Raw genomic sequence first — 19562 nt, forward strand, 5'->3', positions numbered from 1 at the left:
TTGGCTAATATACTGGCTATAAAACCACTGTTGTCCAATGACTTGCCTAATTAACCCAACTTGCCTAGTTGACCTAGTTTCCTTGTTGGAAAACCTTGTATTTGATTCATTCTGTCAGAAAGGCTCTCAAAGCATGCCACCACGACTGAAATGCGACCTCCGGTGGACAGTAGCAGCCTCCGAAATGAGACGCAAATTCAGAGTTCCACATGAGGTGGTTAATATAGGTGGCTAGTTAAGCCTTTGAATGGCACTTTAAGCTGGATCTTACAAAATAACTAGTAAAATATTATGTACTGTCATCATGGCAAAAAAAGCTATTAAAAAGTAGTTAATAAAACTGTTGATTAAAGGTGCCGTGTGTAATCTTTTGACTCTTCTAAAGCAAAAATACCATATGTTTGCAGATATTTCAGGAACATGCTAACTGAACATTCTTGTTTATCTGAAAAACAATGCTGACGTCAGATATTCTGACTTGAAAATGTGAGTTATGTGCCTGAACGTCTGTCTTTAATTCGGTCCCTTTAACCCGCCCACTGCCACTTTAGCCAATTATCTTTCAGCACCCCGGGTTTCCTTGTTGGAAAACTTTGTATTTGATTCAATCAGTCAGAAAGGCTCTCGAAGCATCTGACCGCGACTGAAATGCGACCTCCGGTGGAAAGTAGCAGCCTCCGAAATGAGCTGCAGATTCAGAGTTCCACATGAGGAGGTTATTAATTAGCAAATAATATAAATATTACGAGCGTAAACATTAGATTAGCAGCTTACATTGTAACCACGTGTCCTAACAACATGCTACATGAAGAGATTTGCAGTGATAAGCAATTTGGCTGTTTGCACCAGACGAAACACGACAGAAATGTAAATACAGGCATTTAGAAGCACAGAATAGTGCACTCACTGCACTCCAACGAAACGCTAACGTTTATAATCTAATTAATACATATTAAACCTCTTTAACATTATTAAATGTAGATGCTGAATCACTCATATGTGTTGGTTTGCACTGAGTCTCAGTTCTAAAGTTCAATTTCAGATGGTTTATTTTATTTTCAATATCTGAGGTGAACTATCTGCTGCTGCTTTCAGTAGTACGGCAATAAATGTGATGTAAAATGGCATTCAAACTCAAATTATTAGCATTTAAGACTGAATAAAGCACATGAGGTGTACCTGAGCTGATCATTGTCAGTTTTCTGTTGTTCTGTTTCTAAAATATAAATATCAGGTGTTGGTTAAAACAAAAACTCATTTTAATATGAAATATTCCTTCTATCGTGTGCCGTTGTTTTTATTTAGAACACAACTTAAATCAGCCTTTGTTGGTGTCGTCAATCTGGCAACCTGCTCTTGCATGTTTTGACACCACTGGGTGTCAAACTTACATACTGCATCTTTAAAAATGTGTAGAACAAACAAAACATCAGCACTTAAAAATTTCCCAGAAGGGCTAATGATTTTGTCTTCAACTGTATGTAGTAGAATTGCAAATAAATATCCCAAAGAATTTGGGAAGAAAATACAGTAAATAGGTTTATAATCTGAATTCAAATTAATCAAGACATCCAAATCCTTTCACCAGGTCAACATAACTAGATTTACATGGAAACCTGTACACAGGTAATAAAAAAAGATGTCTGACCTCCCGAAGGCCTTGCCCTGCGCTGATGGTCTTGCAGCATAATAATACTGCTTATAATCATCCATCCAGACCTCAGCAGCTCTCCGTGTGTTCCTAAAACACACACACACACAGACACACATAAAATGTCAGTGCTTTATTTATACACACCAATGGATACGGTTAAGACAATGCGTTTTTGTGAGGTGATTGTTCTTTACACCATTTAGATCGGTTTGTTATTAGCAAAATTTACCATTTTCTGTTGATTTTATGCAAATTGTCTAAAAAAAGCACTGAAAAACAGATTGAAACTCTGGAATCTGAGGGTTTAAAATAAAAAACATTGAGATAATCACATTTAAGATCGCACAAGTTGAGTTCCCAGCAATGCAGATTACTAATGATGGTAGTAAAAATGGAATATCTTTACTTAATGATTTCTGAATGACATCTGACGACTTCACAGCTATTCATCTGCAACTTCGAATTATTCTCTGTGTTTGCAAATCGAGAGATTCAGTGTAAATTTGACTTTACAAACACAAACATCAATACTAAATATTGTCATATTCAGATTTGCAAATTCTCAAGACCTGCTACTGATTTACCTTAATTTACCAAAACGTGACATATACACACTGCTGATCCCTTAATAGTCAGAGAGATTCATCATTAGTACCAGCGTCATTGAACATTTGACACAACACACTTAAAAGTCAGCTGAGCAAAACCGAACCATCCTATGCGGTGGAAAAGCAGCTCTAGATTATAGGTTTGGTAAAGTTTACTTGATGTAGGTGAGTGCATTGCCCTCTGGGAAGTCATAGGGGTGTCGTTTCCTGAAGACGTGGCCCACGCGACTGCAAGGCAGGATTTCCAGACTGCCGCCACACATCCACACTCTGAACGACAGCTCTACACCAACAGAAAACCACAAGACATGGAAACAATTCATGCCTAAACATAGAAACATAATTCATCAATATTTAAAGGGTCACGAGACACCAAAACTAATTTTAAAGATGTTGACAGTCATATATGTGTCCCGCGTTGGTAAAAACACTATTCAGACACTTATATTTCACAAAAAAAAGTGGAAGTTGGTTGTTTTTGCGTTATTTCGAGTAAATTCGTTCTTCCGGTTTAAAAAGATACGATACGTCGATGCGATACAATAAATACGATACGATACTTTTCAATCCAGATGGATGGGGCAACCATTACTGCATACAAAATGGTAAAAAGCCTTGGAGTAACGATTGATGACCAACTGAACTTCTCTGAGCACATTTCTAGAACTGCTCGATCTTGCAGATTCGCACTCTATAACATCAGAAAGGTCCGACCCTTCCTATCTGAACATACAGCTCAACTCATTGTTCAAGCTCTTGTTCTCTCCAAACTGGATTATTGCAACTCTCTGCTAGCCGGGCTTCCAGCTAATTCTATCAAACCTCTTCAGCTGCTTCAGAACGCAGCAGCACGAGTGGTCTTTGATGAACCCAAAAGAGCACATGTCACTCCGCTACTCACCCGTTTGCACTGGCTGCCAGTTGCTGCCCGCATCAAATTCAAAGCTCTGATGTTTGCTTACAAAGTGACCTCTGGCTTTGCTCCTTCGTATCTGCTCTCACTTCTGCAGATATATGTGCCCTCCAGAAACTTGCGTTCTGTAAATGAACGTCGCCTCGTTGTTCCATCCCTAAGAGGGAAGAAATCACTTTCCCGAACTCTCGCATTCAATCTGCCCAGTTGGTGGAATGAACTCCCTAACTGCATCAGAACAGCAGAGTCACTTGCTGTCTTCAAGAAACGACTAAAAACTCAACTATTTAGTCTCCACTTTCCGTCCTTATCTGCAACTGCCTCTCTGGATATACCACTATCTGTACTCTCTCTCTCTCTCTCGCAAAAAAAATAACATTACTAATGCTTTGCTTCTTAGACTTTACACACCTGAAACTTGTCTATAGCACTTGTTCACTGCTGCTCTTATAGTTGTGTAAATTGCTTCCTTGTCCTCATTTGTAAGTCGCTTTGGATAAAATCGTCTGCTAAATGAGAATGTAAATGTAATGTAAATGTAAATACGTTTAAGATATGTCACGGCGATTAGATACTTATGTCAATTCCAGTGTGGAGATTGGCTGTCTGTACCGCGGGTACAACGTGACGTCTTTGAGTTTTCAGCATTAGCTCAAGAGAAAGACTTGATTCGAACCAATCAACGCACTCTATTGTGAATGAGGTGCAACTTCATTAATACGCATGATAGATTCGAAGACTCCTTTTACCTGTTACAGTGTTCAGAGAGACGCCACGTTGTGTTGCCAACAGAAATTAAAACAAGTGGAAGAAGAAAAATTGTTCGAAGACATGGGTTGCCAGTGTTAGATTTATAAATGTGCCGCAACGAAGGTTTTGTTTTTCATTTCCCTGCAATGAGAGCACAGCTCGCGTGTGGACGCACATGTGTGGATTACAGTGGTCTGCTAACAAGCGCTGAAAATATGTTTGTAACATTTTTTTACCCTAGAGCTTCTCGCATTTGCAAATGGTGAAATCCGGATTTGCCACTCGTCTCCTTTTAAAACAAGATGCGGTTCCTGTTGATGTTGGTTATCCTGTCTCCACAGATTTGGTAAGTGTGTGATCAGTGTTTGTTACTTATTCAGATGGTAAAGTTAGTTCGTACCGTCAGCAGTACTCATTCAGCTTTTAAAGACATACCTTAGCCAAAATGATTTAGTTATTAAGTTTACAGTAATATCAATACAATATTATCTGCTCAGATCTGCTCTCTGAATCACTGTCTAAATATTATGCTTAGCTAATCACAAATATGAATGTGAAATAAATATATGAATAAAACACAAACATGCAATAAAGCATGTTGTGATCCATTCTGTTAATGTCTGTGCTACACACTATTGAGAATATTGAGCAGTTTATTAAATTAAATTGCAAATCGAATCGAAATAGCATTATTAGTCAGAAACAACGCAGTCATGACTGGTTTTGTGGTCCAGGGTCACATTTGTGCAAGGTTCCTCTCCTTACAGCCACTAGAGGGCTCTAAACTCAAGCCAGGCTTGCCAGTGTTTTTTTTTTGTCTCATTGAGATCCTGTTGTTGCTTTTGTTTTTATATATTTTTTTATTTTAAGCAATTAAAATTAATTAAATGTTGTTTGTTTTTCGTTAATTGTGTTCATTTTTTCAATGTCTTTACTGTTCTTACACATATCAGTTGTAGTTTTATAGTGCATAAGGCAGGGTCACAATTTAAGCTTATCATGAAATTAAAATGCGCTCTGCTTATTTTTATATAGTAGTGCTTGTTTTAAGCGAATATATATATATGTTTTGTTCTCTGCACTTCATTTCTTAGTAATAAAAAAAGCCCTCAATCTCATAAATTAATAATGTTATAATCAGTATCTTAATAACAGAGCTATCAGCCATTTAGGGCGGGAATATCAGTCCTTTAGGGCGGAGCTATTAGTCATTTAGAACGGGGCTATCAGTCTTTTAGAGCAGGGACATCAGCGCTTTAGGGTGGGGATATCAGCCATTTAGGGTGGCGCTATTGGTTCTTTATGGCCGGGCTATCAGCCTTTTAGGGCGGGGACATCCATCCTTTAGGGCGGAGCTATCAGTCCTTTAGGACGGGGCTATTAGTCCTTTAGGGCGGGGCTATCAGTCCTTTGGGGGAGGGGCTATCAGTTCTTTCGGATGGGGCTATTAGTCCTTTAGGGTGGGGCTATCAATCCTTTAGGGCGTGGTTATTAGTCCTTTAAGGCTGGACTATTAGTCCTATAAGGCAGGGCTATTAGTCTTTTCGGCGGGGCTATCAGTCCTTTAGGGCGGGGCTAACAATCCTCTTGAGCAGTGCTATTAGTCCTTTAGAGCAGGGCTATCAGTCCTTTAGGGCAGGGCTATTAGTCCTTTAGGGCGGGGCTATCAGTCCTTTGGGGGAGGGGCTATCAGTTCTTTCGGATGGGGCTATTAGTCCTTTAGAGCAGGGCTATCAGTCCTTTAGGGCAGGGCTAACAATCCTTTAGAGCAGGGCTATCAGTCCTTTAGGGCGGGGCTAACAATCCTTTAGAGCAGGGCTATCAGTCCTTTAGGGCGGGGCTAACAATCCTTTAGAGCAGGGCTATCAGTCCTTTAGGGCGAGGCTAACAATCCTTTAGAGCAGGGCTATCAGTCCTTTAAGGCGGGGCTAACAATCCTTTAGAGCAGGGCTATTAGTCCTTTAGAGCAGGGTTATCAGTCCTTTAGGGTGGGGCTAACAATCCTTTAGAGCAGGGCTATCAGTCCTTTCGGGTAGGGCTGTTAGTTCTTCAGGGTGGGGCTATTACTTTTTTAAGGTGTGGCTATTAGTCCTTTGGGGCGAGGCTATCAGTCCTTTGAGGTGGGGCTATTAGTCCTTTCAGGCAAGGTTGTTAGTCCTTTACGGTGGGGCTATCAGGGCGTGTGTCTTCTTTCTTTCCCGCTTTCATCCAATCGTCAATCTTCCTCCATTTTGTTGGCAACGCCCGTCTTCTAATGATCCAATCAGTTCCCAATGGACAAATCATGCACTGCCACTTCAGGAGCGCTTCAATTGGATGTATGTCACGATATGGGAAAATGTACAATCTTAACTTTTGTTTGATGGGAACTCGTTTTTAACCATACACTAACTATATTAATGAGCGGCATCTACTACAGCACACAATTATTTCTCTAGCAAGAAGAAAAAATATTTTGACATCTGAGCAACACTTACCAAAGTTTTCACCTCCCCAAATATCCATGTGTGTGTCGTACTGGCCCAGGTGATTAAACCAGCCTTTCTCTATGACGAAGATTCCTCCAGCTATTACAGGCGTCCTGTGTAAACAGCAGTTGGTAAATACAGAAAATACAGCCATTTACATTCAGAAACTGTCAGCAGATTTCAGTTCAGCAATGCAGAAAACTGATGTATAGCATTATATATGCAAATGACATGCAGATTTATATTTGGACTTCACATTTATAAAACATGTCATGTTCACAGCATATATTTCACATGTGTTCAGATATATCTTTTCACTCTAGTTATCTGTTTGCTAGAAGATGATCTTTTATTTATGTAAATGCCTCATTTATAGTAAATGAAGAGAAAGAGAGACCTGATGGGCTGTGTGGGGTCATTTCTGGCCATTTTCTGCTCTATAGGAATCTGCTCCCACTTGAAGTGTAAACTCCAGTCGAAACCTGATATTAGAGGGGGGAAATGTGTGTGTGTGAGTCACCTGAACTTTTCTTCTACAGACATACATACACACACACACACACGTATGCAGACAGACAAACAAACACACACATACAGACACGAGCACACACACACACACACACACACACACGCACACACACACACACACACACACGCACACACACACACACACACACACACACACACACACACACACACACACACACACACATTTATAAACACACATGCATACTCATACACCATATACATGCAGACACACACGCAGAAACAAACCTATAGAAACACACACGCACACATACACACATATATGCAGACAGACACAAACACACACACACACACTAACACACACACACACATACACAAACAGATATACAGAAATACATACAAACACAAGTATGCACACACTCACAGACACACACACACACGCACGCACGCACGCACACACACACACACACACACACACACACACACACACACACACACACACACACACACACACAGATACACATGAACTCACATACACACACACAGACACGAGCAGCCAAACACACACAAATATAGAAACATACAGACGCACATGCACTCACATACACGCACACCAAGCAAACACACAGACACACAATCATGTGTACACACACTCACACAAATACATACAGACAGACAAGCACAAACACACACAAATAAACAGACACACATGCACTCACATACATGCACACACACGGAGAAACACAAACATGCAAAAACAAACACAGACACACACACACACACACACAAACATAGACACGCACACACAGAGTTCTCCCACCTCCTCTCAGGTCTGCAGAAGCGGCCAGATAGGCGAAGTTATCCAGACTGATGACATCGATGATGGGGCTGACCACACGGCTGTGATCCTGCAACACACACACACACACCACTTCATTACGTCCACAGTTCATCACCGGCGCTTGTGTTCACTTCATTTACACGCTCATCAGCGCATCTCAGAGCAGCAGAAACACCTGGCGACTGTTGTTTATGTGTGTCTCCATGACAACCAATCGCACTGTAAAAAGCGCAATGATCTGTGGCCATTTACACACCGCAGCTCGACCCTGCAATGGACACACTCACTTCATACAATTTCATTCGTACGCAGAGGTGGGTAGTAACCAATTACATTAACTTAATTTGCATTACTCAACGCATTCAGGCATGTAGACATGGTCAAAACGATCTGCTGCAGTATAAAGCGAGCATCAGGATGGGGAAGAAAGGGGATTTAAGTGACTTTGAACGTGGCATAGTTGTTGGTGCCAGCCAGGCTGGTCTGAGTATTTCAGAAACTGCTGATCTATTGGGATTTTCACGCACAACCATCTCTAGGGTTTACAGAGAAAATATCCAGTGAGCGGCAGTTCTGTGGGTACAAATGCTTTTTTGATGCCAGAGGTCAGAGGAGAATGGCCAGACTGGTTCCAGCTGATAGTAAGGCAACAATAGCCGCATTTCCACTATCGGGCCAGTGCGAGCCAGGGCTTTTATCGGGCCAGGCCGGGTCAATAGCCCGGGAGGTTGAGAAATGAGGCCGAAATCATGTCGCGTTTCCACTGTCGGGCTAGTTGCTCGCAGCGCGTCACGCAAACACCGCCCCCAGAACGTCCCCCGAATCAAACGTCACACAACCCGTCACACAACCCGCCCACTTCAGCGGGAACAAAAAACTCAAATTATAACCACAAACACAACCTGGCATCACTACGAGAGCTGGAAGATGGAGAACACCGAAGCGATTGCTTTTTTACTGTTTGTGGTCGGTTGGTGTAAGACCAGACAGCAATCCCTGGATAAGGACATTCGAGTTCAGCGGCATTTAACGCCGTCTATTTGCCTCTGAACATTTTCCTCGGCCCAAATGTTCAGAAGAGCCCTGGTGTCCTCAACTGACCAGTACTGTCTGCAATCCATTTTTTCTTCTTCTTAGTGAGTTGATAAAGCGCGATAGCAAAACAAATGTAAGGGAAGAAAGCATCTTGTCTCCTCTTTACCTGACAGGAAAACTCCGCCTTTGTACGTAACCCCGCCCCGAAGCCCCAGTTGGCCCTCCTTGGCGCGATAGTGGAAACGCGGCTAGTAACTCAAATAAGCACTCGTTACAACCGAGGTCTGCAGAAGAGCATCTCTGAACACACAACACGTCCAACCTTGAGGCGGATGGGCTACTGCAGCAGAAGACCACACCGGGTGCCACTCCTGTCAGCTAAGAACAGGAAACTGAGGCTACAATTCACACAGGCTCGCCAAAACTGGACAATAGAAGATTGGAGAAACGTTGCCTGGTCTGATGAGTGTCCATTTCTGCTGCCACATTCGAATGGTCGGGTCAGAATTTGGCATCAACAACATGAAAGCATGGATCCGTCCTGTCTTGTATGAACAGATCAGGCAGGTGGTGGTGGTGTAATGGTGTGGGGGATATTTTTTTGGCACACTTTGGGCCCATTAGTACCAATTGAGCATTGATATATATATATATATATATATATATATATATATATATATATATATATATATATATATATATATATATATATATATATATATATATTAAAAACAAAACAAAAGCAAACAAAAATAAATAAATAAATAAAAGTAAATCTTCTCCTCCTTTTGTCGTTAATGGTAATCTATTCCAACATGACAATTGTAATCATACTGAGTACTCGGTACAGCAAATATATATTGAAGAATATATCAATACAGAACTATAAGACTGGAACTGCATTGTCCACCAAAAATTATTCATCAACTCTGTTAATTCCACTTCTTCAATATAACTCTAACTTTTGATGAAGATAAAGCGTATTCTTTAAACTCAAATGCATTTTATTTTTCTGTATCCATCTGATCCAACAGTCCAGAAAACTAAAATAACTTTCCAAAGCACAGAGAGAGAGAGAAGGATCAGGCTGTCATAAGAGAGAAAGATGTCAAATTTATGGTCTCTCGCTCGACAGCTGTATTCAAACATCCTCACAGCACTGCTGACTAATTTTAATGTATTTTATTGGCAAGGCAATAAAACAAAGTATAGCACGCATCCAGTTTTTAAAATGACTATACACCAAGGCTGGATTTCTGATTTATTACAGCATAAATGCTGTGTACTTTACAAGATTGAAACTTTGTTGTTGAGTATACGTGTGCGTTCATAAAAACTATTTATGAGCATGTAAGCATGTGTGTCATCTAAAAAAACTGGTGCCGGGGGAAGTTCATATTACAGCTGCAGAAGAAAATCAAGTGTTTTCAATTAGAGCTGACGCTTTATACAAAACCACTGAACTCAGAGCTTCAGTATGTGCGGGGAAGCCCAGAGTCCATCCCATAAACAGCACTCTCAGAGCTATTTAAATGCCTGCATACTGTCCCAAATAATGATCTGAATTTTCTAAATCTGATTTTAACAACAAAAAATAAGGTCAAGAATGATTCTGAAGTCCGATCTGACTTTCAGAAGTCATGTCAAAGCAGTAAGTAAATCAGCATACTATCATCTCAAAAACATGAATTAGATGCTTTGTTTCCAGCGAAGACTTCAAGAAATTTGTTCATGGTTTTATCAGCAGCAGGGTGGATTACTGTAATGGCCTCCTCACTGGCCTTCCCAAAAAGGTAGTTGCAGCTCATCCAGAACACTGCAGCCAGGATCAAAGAAAATCAGAGCACATCACATCTATCCTCAAGTCTTTACGCTGGCTCCAGTTACATTCAGAATAGATTTTAAAGTATTATTACTGAGGTGGAATGAGCGATTTTTCAGGATGAAGGTAACTAAGGTAAGAATCTCTGGTTATTTATAGTGTGTTAGGATTCTTCTGATTTGTAAATCGTGTGTTAGCTAATGCAGGACCAGCTGTGGTCAATCATAAGTACGCGATCCGCTCGAAATTAGCTTATAAATAAACCAAATGTAAATGTCACTTTAAGCTAACTACTAGTATCTTGCAAAACATCTAGTAAAATATGTACTGTCGTCATGGCAAAGACTACAGAAATGAGTTAGTAAAGCTGTTATATATTAAAATGTGTTGAAAAATCTCTGATAAACAGCATATGAGGAATATATTATATCATAGGGCTCATAATTTTGCATTCAACTGTATGTTTGATGCTCCTTTTAGCATTAGCACAGTGAAGAATCAGTCACATTGCAGCTATACCGCTATAGAAAAGCTTCATCATGGCTCCATAACAAAGCTGTTCTGCTGGAGAAAGTGGTTGAGGAGATGATGAAGATGAAGATGGTGATCGCTCTTGATGATTTAGCATGAGAGACGCCACACGGCGCAGCTGTGAGAAGACAAACTGCCGTCCTCTCCCTCTGATTCTGGGAAAACATCCCTCTGAAGAACCAGACTGGACTCTGGCCATTTGTGACTCATTTCTGAAGCTGAATGCTCACACCGCTAAAACTCTGTCACTTTCTGCTGAGGTCACACAGACAGAGAAAGTATATCTGAGAATAGAACATTCAAAACGTACATCCTGACAAGCTGTCGTGTGAACCGGTGTTCAGACATCTTGGTCATCTTGTTCATCAGTTCAGGCATTCATCAGCTCACGCATTGCAGAAAGACTTAATCCCAACACTGTGTTATTTGTGTGTGTGTGTGTGTGTGTGTGTGTGTGTGTGTGTGTGTGTGTGCTATTTTATGGACAGGAAAAACAGCTGACGATTGGTCTAAAAGGGTTGTCCTTATCTTTTTACGAGTTATGGGTGTTTAAGGCATACTTGTTTAAGATATTTGTGTGCTGCTGTGCATCCCCGTGTGTGTAATAAGCAATGTGTACCCACATTTTTGAACCCGCCTTTCACTAATGTAGTCTGTAAATAAATAAATAAAATCCTTTAGACCAGCTTTAGGTTGGTCAATGGCACAGTCTATTTCAGATGCCTCAAAATAGAAATGTGTCAACAACGCGCCTCCTTTTCAGACCAGCTCACCCATGGGTGCACAAATGTGTGCAAATGTATGAAAATGACCATGTGCCAAGCTCAAACAACACTTGTGTTCAACAATCTATTTGCAGTAAACAATCACTGATTCAAATGATCTGTTCAGAGTGAGTCTTCGGTAAACAGTTTACTGATTCAACTGATCCAATCAGAGTGAGTTTCTGGTAAAAACCTCACTGATTCAACTGATCCAGTCAGAGTGAGTCTCCAGTAAACAGCTCACTAATTCAAATAATCTGTTCAGAGTGAGTCTTCAGTAAACAAGTAACTGATTCAAATGATCCATTCAGTGTGAGTCTCTGGTAAACAACTCACTGATTCATACGATCCTTTCAGAGTGAGTCTCTGGTAAACAGTTCACTGATTCAAATGATCCATTCAGTGTGAGTCTCTGGTAAACAACTCACTGATTCATACGATCCTTTCAGAGTGAGTCTCCGGTAAACAGTTCACTGATTCAACTGATCCATTCAGAGTGAGTCTCCTGTAAACAACTCACTGATTCAAATAATCCATTCAGAGTGAGTCTTCAGTAAACAAGTAACTGATTCAAATGATCCATTCAGTGTGAGTCTCTGGTAAACAACTCACTGATTCATACGATCCTTTCAGAGTGAGTCTCTGGTAAACAACTCTGATTCAAATGATCTGTTCAGAGCGAGTCTCTGGTAAACAACTCACTAATTCAACTGATCCAGTCAGAGTGAGTCTCCAGTAAACAGCTCACTGATTCAAATGATATGTTCAGAGTGAGTCTCCTGTAAACAACTCACTGATTCAAATAATCCATTCAGAGTGAGTCTTCAGTAAACAAGTAACTGATTCAAATTATCCATTCAGTGTGAGTCTCTGGTAAACAACTCACTAATTCAACTGATCCAGTCAGAGTGAGTCTCCAGTAAACAGCTCACTGATTCAAATGATATGTTCAGAGTGAGTCTCCTGTAAACAACTCACTGATTCAAATAATCCATTCAGAGTGAGTCTTCAGTAAACAAGTAACTGATTCAACTGATCCATTCAGAGTGAGTCTCTGGTGAAGAACTCACTGATTCAAATGATCAATTCAGAGCAAATCTCCCGTAAACAACTCACTGATTCAACTGATCCATTCAGAGTGAGTCTATAGTGAACAACTCACTGATTGAATTCATCTGTTCAGAGTGAGTCTCCAGTAAATGATTCACTGATTCAAATGACAATAGAAGTCGTCAGTTATCCAAAAACTACGTCATTTGCATATTATATTGCCTTTGTTTCAGTGTTAAAGATTTAGGACATTTGTCTTTCATTTCATACAGTAAACAACTGTGGTTCTGTTTGCGTCACTGCTTGATGTCTAATGTAAAATATGAGTCCTGAAGCAAAAACGGTTCTAAAGTAGACATGATCAGTGTTTCCCATCAATACACAGAACAATGCTGCGCACAAAGGACAGACTTGTTTGAAGAATAGCTGGAAAATATGAATTGAATTCATGATGATAAACTGTGAACTGGATTCTATTGAGTGTTGTGACACACGGAGCAATGTTAGGCTGCTGTGAGCGTCTGTCAGGCTAGTTTTTGGGGTGTGATGATCTACACGTTTGACAGGTCATGGCATCAGTATGAGACACTGGATGTTTTTAAGCAAGAATAAAAGGCAAAAGTAACCAAAGCAAGGTAGTAATGTTTTATTGTTACGTTATTTTACGTAAACATTGGAACACAGAAACCTACTCATAACTGCATAAACTGTCTGAAATTAGGAAGGTGATCCACATTTTTCATTTTTAACATTAGAAATACCGAGGCGGCCATTTTGACTGTTTGAAAAGTTTTAATTGAAAAACTTTGTTAAGAGAAAACCCACGCACCTGTAATACCCTGATATCTTCTAAATGTCTTTCTACCATTGTTACTTTATTAAAATTACAAGACACTCAAAAGTTTGGATTATTTCTTTATTGAACTACCTTAGCGGTCAAAATTAACGCATGCATTTCATTCATTCTTTCATTTTCCTGCTTAGTCCCTGTACTCATTAGGGGTCGCTACAGTGGAATGAACCGCCAACTTATCCAGCATATCTTTTCCGCAGCGGATGCCCTACCAGCTGCAACCCAGTACTGGGAAACACCCATTCACTCTCATTCACACACATACACTATGGCCAATTTAGTTTATTCAGTTTACCTGTACCGCATATCTTTGTATAGTGTGGGAAACCAGAGCACCCGGAGGAAACCCACGCCAACATGACGAGAACATGCAAACTCCACACAGAAATGCCAACTGGTCCAGCCAGGACTCAAACCAGCAACCAGAAACAGCAACCAGTGCTAACCACTGAGCCACTGTGTTGTCCCGCATGCATTTCAGTGTCCACTAATTTTGCCTGTGCCTTTGAATATGCATCTCTGTTGCCTAGCAACTATCTGTTAATATAAACAAAACTTTCTGATAGCAAAAACAAAGGCTGTGTACGAAATTGCATACTTCCCCTATTAATTAATTTGTTATTCATTTAACCAACCAACCAATCAATGAATTGTTTAATCAATGATTCAATAAACTGTTCAACCAATCAATAAAGTGTTAAATCAATCAACAAATAAACTAATAAACTAATAAACTGATCAATCAATCAATCAATCAATCAATCAATCAATCAATCAATCAATCAATCAATCAATCAATCAATCAATCAATCAATCAGCCAACCAATGATTTGTTCAACAAACTAAAGAATCAATAAACTGTTCTACCAATCAATTAGCCAACCAACCAATCAATGAATTGTTCATTCAATCAACCAATAAATTAATAAAACTGCTCAACCAATCAATGAATTGTTCAGTCAATCAACCACTAAATTAATAAAGCTGCTCAACCTATCAATGAATTGTTCAATCTATCAACAAATTAACCAATAAACTGGTCAATCAATCAATCAATCAATCAATCAATCAATCAATCAATCAATCAATCAATCAATCAATCAACCAATCAACCAATCAATCAATCAATCAATCAGCCAATCAATGATTTGTTCAACAAACCAATGAATTAATAAACTGTTCTACCAATCAATTAACCAACCAACCAATGAACTAATTGTTCAATCAATTAATCAATCGACCAATGAATTGTTTAATCAATGAATCAATAAACGGTTCAACCAATCAACCAATAAATTAACAAAACTGCTCAACCAATCAATGAATTGTTCAATCAATCAACCAATAATTTAATAAAACTGCTCAACCAATCAGCAAACCAATGATTTGTTCAACAAACCAATGAAACAATAAACTGTTCTACCAATCAATTAACCAACCAACCAATCAATGACTTGTTCAATCAATCAATCAGTCAATCAATCAATTAAATCAAGAAACTGTTCAACCAACCAATCAATCAATCAATCAACCACTCAATCTATCAATCAATCGATTAACTGATTATTCAATTTATGAATTAGTCAATTAACCAACCACCAAATTAGGACTTGGAATAACTATGAAGGCTGTGTGGTCAAATGAGTCCTACTCATAAGAGAATCTGTCATTTTTATATTCATTTGATCTCTTTATGAAGACCTGAAGCTGTCATTCACACATATACATATGTGAGAAAGTGATGACATGTTTTATTGTGGGGTGCACTGTTTCATGGTGTGTGTGTGATGTAAGCGCACCTCTTTGACTCTCTGGATCATGGGCTGCAGCCAGTCAGTGTTGACCTCGCAGTGGCTGTCTAGGAAGGTCAGGATGGAGGCTGAAGCGGCAGACGCTCCTCTGACCCGAGACCTGATCAGACCTGAGAAACACGTGTTCATTAGACACATTCCAGAGATAAGGCCATCACACATTCACTGCTCCACAATAAAACTCTGCAAACAAGCTTCTTCTTAAACGAGAATATAAATGAAGCTTAAAGGTCATATATATATGGACATACAGGGAAACAGGGACATAACAAGGTCTCTCTTCTCGGTATAAGATTACAGTATAAGAAAACAGTACAGTGTAAGAGGCATCTAAATCCTAAAAATCCTTATTTATGTAGTTCTCTATTATATATATCTATGCTATTATTGAACTGAATCAACACTGCCCATATATAGTAATCTCATCAGCAGCCCATCAGCAGAAACCCTGTTATCAAAGTTCCGAATAGATAGATATCTTCAATATCCTCCAGGGACAGAGCAGCCAGGCACATGACGTGCCACTTCTCCCACCCGTTCATCATGTATCCAGCTGCGATTGTCCCCGTAGGACAGTTGGGTTCCCCTGAACCCAAACTTCTTTTCAAGAAGATGGTGTCAATTGCGTTCAGAGACCAGTTGATCAAATCCATAATTCCTTATTTGTTTGGAGAGCAGGGCAAGGACAGCCTCAGAGATAGAAAAAGACGAGACAAAAGGAGCCAGCTAAGAGAGATATGGGAGAGAGAGGAAAAAAGTGCAACCGCCTTCGCAGAGAGCCAAAGAAGAAACAGTTTTATAGTGGTTTTAGCTCTTATTTCATTCATACCTTCCCGGCGTTCGTTTCTCAGGCAGCGAACCTTTGGGATCTGAGAGAGCAGCCGACAGTCTTCAGCTACAGAAAGAGAGAAAGAGAAAGAGAGAGGTCAGATTACCCAGCATGCACCTATGAGCATTCTGAAGGAGTGTGTGTATCAACACCTCAAATTAAAGGTTCACCTCAAATTAAGAGTTTACCCAAAAAGGTAAACTTACACTCTAAACTTATCCTCAGGTGCTTCCAAATCTTTATGAGTCTCTTTATTCTGTTCAACAAGATATTTTGAAAGAAGATTAAATCTGATAATTTTTAGACATGTTTCCACTAAATATGATGAGCAAATAAAGAAATTATAAGCAAAACTAGAATATCAAATCAAATATTTACAAAACAAAGCAGTGTGTCCATGCAATGAGTCAAGGAAAATCATTACTTTTTGATTATCTGGTGCCAAATATCAATGAAAAATGTAAGAGAAGCCACAGTGGGGCCTTTTGTCTTAAATTATAAGTCATTTTTTGTGTACGCAATGAACGCACAGACTCAGTTCTTGAGGTAATAATAATACTGAACCACTGTGATGACATATTTTGGATGAGGGGTTTTAACCAAACACAATATTTCTCACTCTGTCTCTGCTGATTTGCCCATTCACACATAATGAGTAATGCAAAATGCGTTTTTCCTTTGCAAAGTACAATTTTTTTTTGTTTTGAATGTAAAGAGGTAGATGTAAAGACTTTACGGACTATTATGCTCGCGTCTTTTTGTTTTTTTAGATGCGTGTCAAGTTAAAAAATCTTCAACTTTCACATGCTGCACAGCTGATCACTGCCAGGTCCCAAACCAGTGGACCAATCAGAAGAACTTGGAGGTGGGGCAATACATATTTTATATAATGTATCTTCAAGTGCTTATCATAACATTTTGCTTTCCGTTTTCTAATCGAGGCTTTCTTGTCGTTATTACAGCAGATAATAATATCAACAATACAATACATATTATGAACAATACAGTTCATAATGCCGTCAAGTCTGTTCATAATTTTTATGGACAAAATATCTATGCACAGCCTTGGGCCGGAGGGGATGTGGTTTTCGGGAGCACAGGATTTCATCTCTGTTATTTGTAGAGGATGTTGTTCTGTTGGCTTCATCGAACATGGACCTTCAGCATGCACTGGGGTGGTTTGCTGCCGAGTGTGACGTGGCTGGGATGAGAATCAGCACCTGCAAGCCATCTCCAGGTTGGAGGAAAGTCCTTACCCCAGGTGGAGGAGTTCAAGTATCTTGGGGTTTTGTTCTTGAGTGAGGGAAGGATGAAACGTGAGATTGACAGGCACAGCAGTGCAGTGGCAGCAGTATTGCGGTCGATGTATTGGTCTGTTGCGTTAAAGAAGGAGCTGAAAGGCAAAGCTCTCGATTTGCTGGTCAATCTACGTTCCTACTCTCACCTATGGTCATGAGCTTTGGGTCATGACCGAAAGGACAAGATCTCAGCTACAAGCCACCGAAATGAGTTTCCTTCACAGGGTTGCAGGGTGCACCCTTATAGATAGGGTGAGGAGTTCTGTCACCCCGGAGTAGAGCCACTACTCCTCCACATCGAGAGAAGTCAGCTGAGGTGGCTAGATGTCGACATAGGGAGGTGTTCCAGGCATGTCCCACCGGGAGGAGGCCGCGGGGAAGACCCAGGACATGCTGGAGGGAATATGTCTCTCGGCTGGCCTGGGAATGCCTCGGGATCCCATCGGAGGAGATGGAGGAAGTGTCTGGATTGAGGGAAGTCTGGGGTCCTCTATTGAGACTGCTGCCCCCTCGACCTGGCTCCAGAAAAGCGAAAGAAAATGAATGAATGAATGAATGAATGAATCATAATATCGCATCACAGACTTGCAAAGAAGCAAAGACTTGTTCGATGTGAATGAGCCCTAAGTCCTTGATCACACTGAACGTGCTTTTTGTGTTGAGAGGCGCCTTTTTTCAATGGTTTATTAATGGCTACATGCAATTTGCGCAATCTGCTTATGCGCCCTGTATGCCTTGCGTTTTAACCGCTACGCACGGTGCGCCCGCAACTCTGAGTTGAAAATTGTGATATGTCAATCGTGTCATTCTCCAGTCAAATGAAAGCAAGAGGCGAGGTTTCTGTTGGGGTGACACCAGTGTTTGTGTTGTCAAGACGACTACAGAGCCTTTTAATGATGGAGGAGAGACTAGTGGTAAGACTAATGGTTTCGAGTTATCCGGAGCTGTATGACTCACAAATCACGAGTATCACAATATTAATAAATATCTGCTAAAGACTTTCAACTTGTAACAATAGAGGGGGGATAGTCTGTATCAGAGCAACCGACTGATGAAAACACTTTGCTCACAGCTGAGCGTTCACACATACACATACGTGTCTGCAGTGCTACAAAATGCACATATAAAGAGGTGGATGGACACAAGTTACAGACATCCGTAGTCAGGGATGCCGCTAGCCGGCACAGGCCCTATGACAACCTATTATGGATGAAAGTGAAGACTGGGGGGAGGGGTGAGGTTTGAGGATGAGAAGTGGGGGGTGTCGCGGACAGGTTGGTTCAGGGAGTGTTTTCACTGACAAAAGTGAAGTGCGTGGGGGGGGTTGTCTTGGACAAAAGTGAAGAGCAGGGGGGCGGTAGTCATTTGGGCCTCTGATATTCTCTCTGGGGACCCCAAAACTGCGTGAACCCATGGAATTGTACTACGCCCCCACCCCCCCAAGCGGTACCCCAGTCCATAGTAGGCAAAACAAATCCTATGGAAGTCAATGATTACAGGTTTCCAGCTTGCTTCAAAAATATTATGTTTAACAGAAGAAAGAAACCCAAACAAGTGAAGGGTGAGTAAATGATGACAGAATTTTTCATTTTGGGTGAACTATCCTTTTATTCTAAAGCATTAGCAGGTAAGGATGTAACAGACAAGAGCCACATAAACACTCCATGAAAGAAACACACACACTGCCTTGCGCGCGAGTGACCTTTGAGGAGGAAGGATTAATTACAGCTGGATCACAACACACAAATCAGGTAAATCTAGCCCTCTAGAGGAACCGCGGTGAAAATGAAACCCCCTGACAGGCCAGACACCAGTAGCAGAGCTGCTTCAGCTCTTTAATTAAATGATA

The 19562-nt window shown here is 40.5% G+C and overlaps 1 protein-coding gene across 1 annotated transcript in view; it reads right to left on the reverse strand.

The window, feature by feature from the left end:
• Positions 1-19562, reverse strand: part of galnt16 (UDP-N-acetyl-alpha-D-galactosamine:polypeptide N-acetylgalactosaminyltransferase 16) — a 57084-nt gene that overhangs the window by 7841 nt on the left and 29681 nt on the right. The window contains exons 5-11 of the mRNA XM_056477463.1: positions 16416-16481; positions 15575-15696; positions 7700-7787; positions 6791-6875; positions 6403-6506; positions 2419-2545; positions 1649-1741 (exon numbers count right to left, since the gene is read on the reverse strand). Of these exons, the coding sequence (XP_056333438.1) occupies positions 1649-1741; positions 2419-2545; positions 6403-6506; positions 6791-6875; positions 7700-7787; positions 15575-15696; positions 16416-16481 (685 nt within the window). The remainder of the gene's footprint in view (positions 1-1648; positions 1742-2418; positions 2546-6402; positions 6507-6790; positions 6876-7699; positions 7788-15574; positions 15697-16415; positions 16482-19562) is intronic.

This window comes from Danio aesculapii, chromosome 17 (genome assembly GCF_903798145.1).
Source record: "Danio aesculapii chromosome 17, fDanAes4.1, whole genome shotgun sequence".
Taxonomy (NCBI): domain Eukaryota; kingdom Metazoa; phylum Chordata; class Actinopteri; order Cypriniformes; family Danionidae; genus Danio; species Danio aesculapii.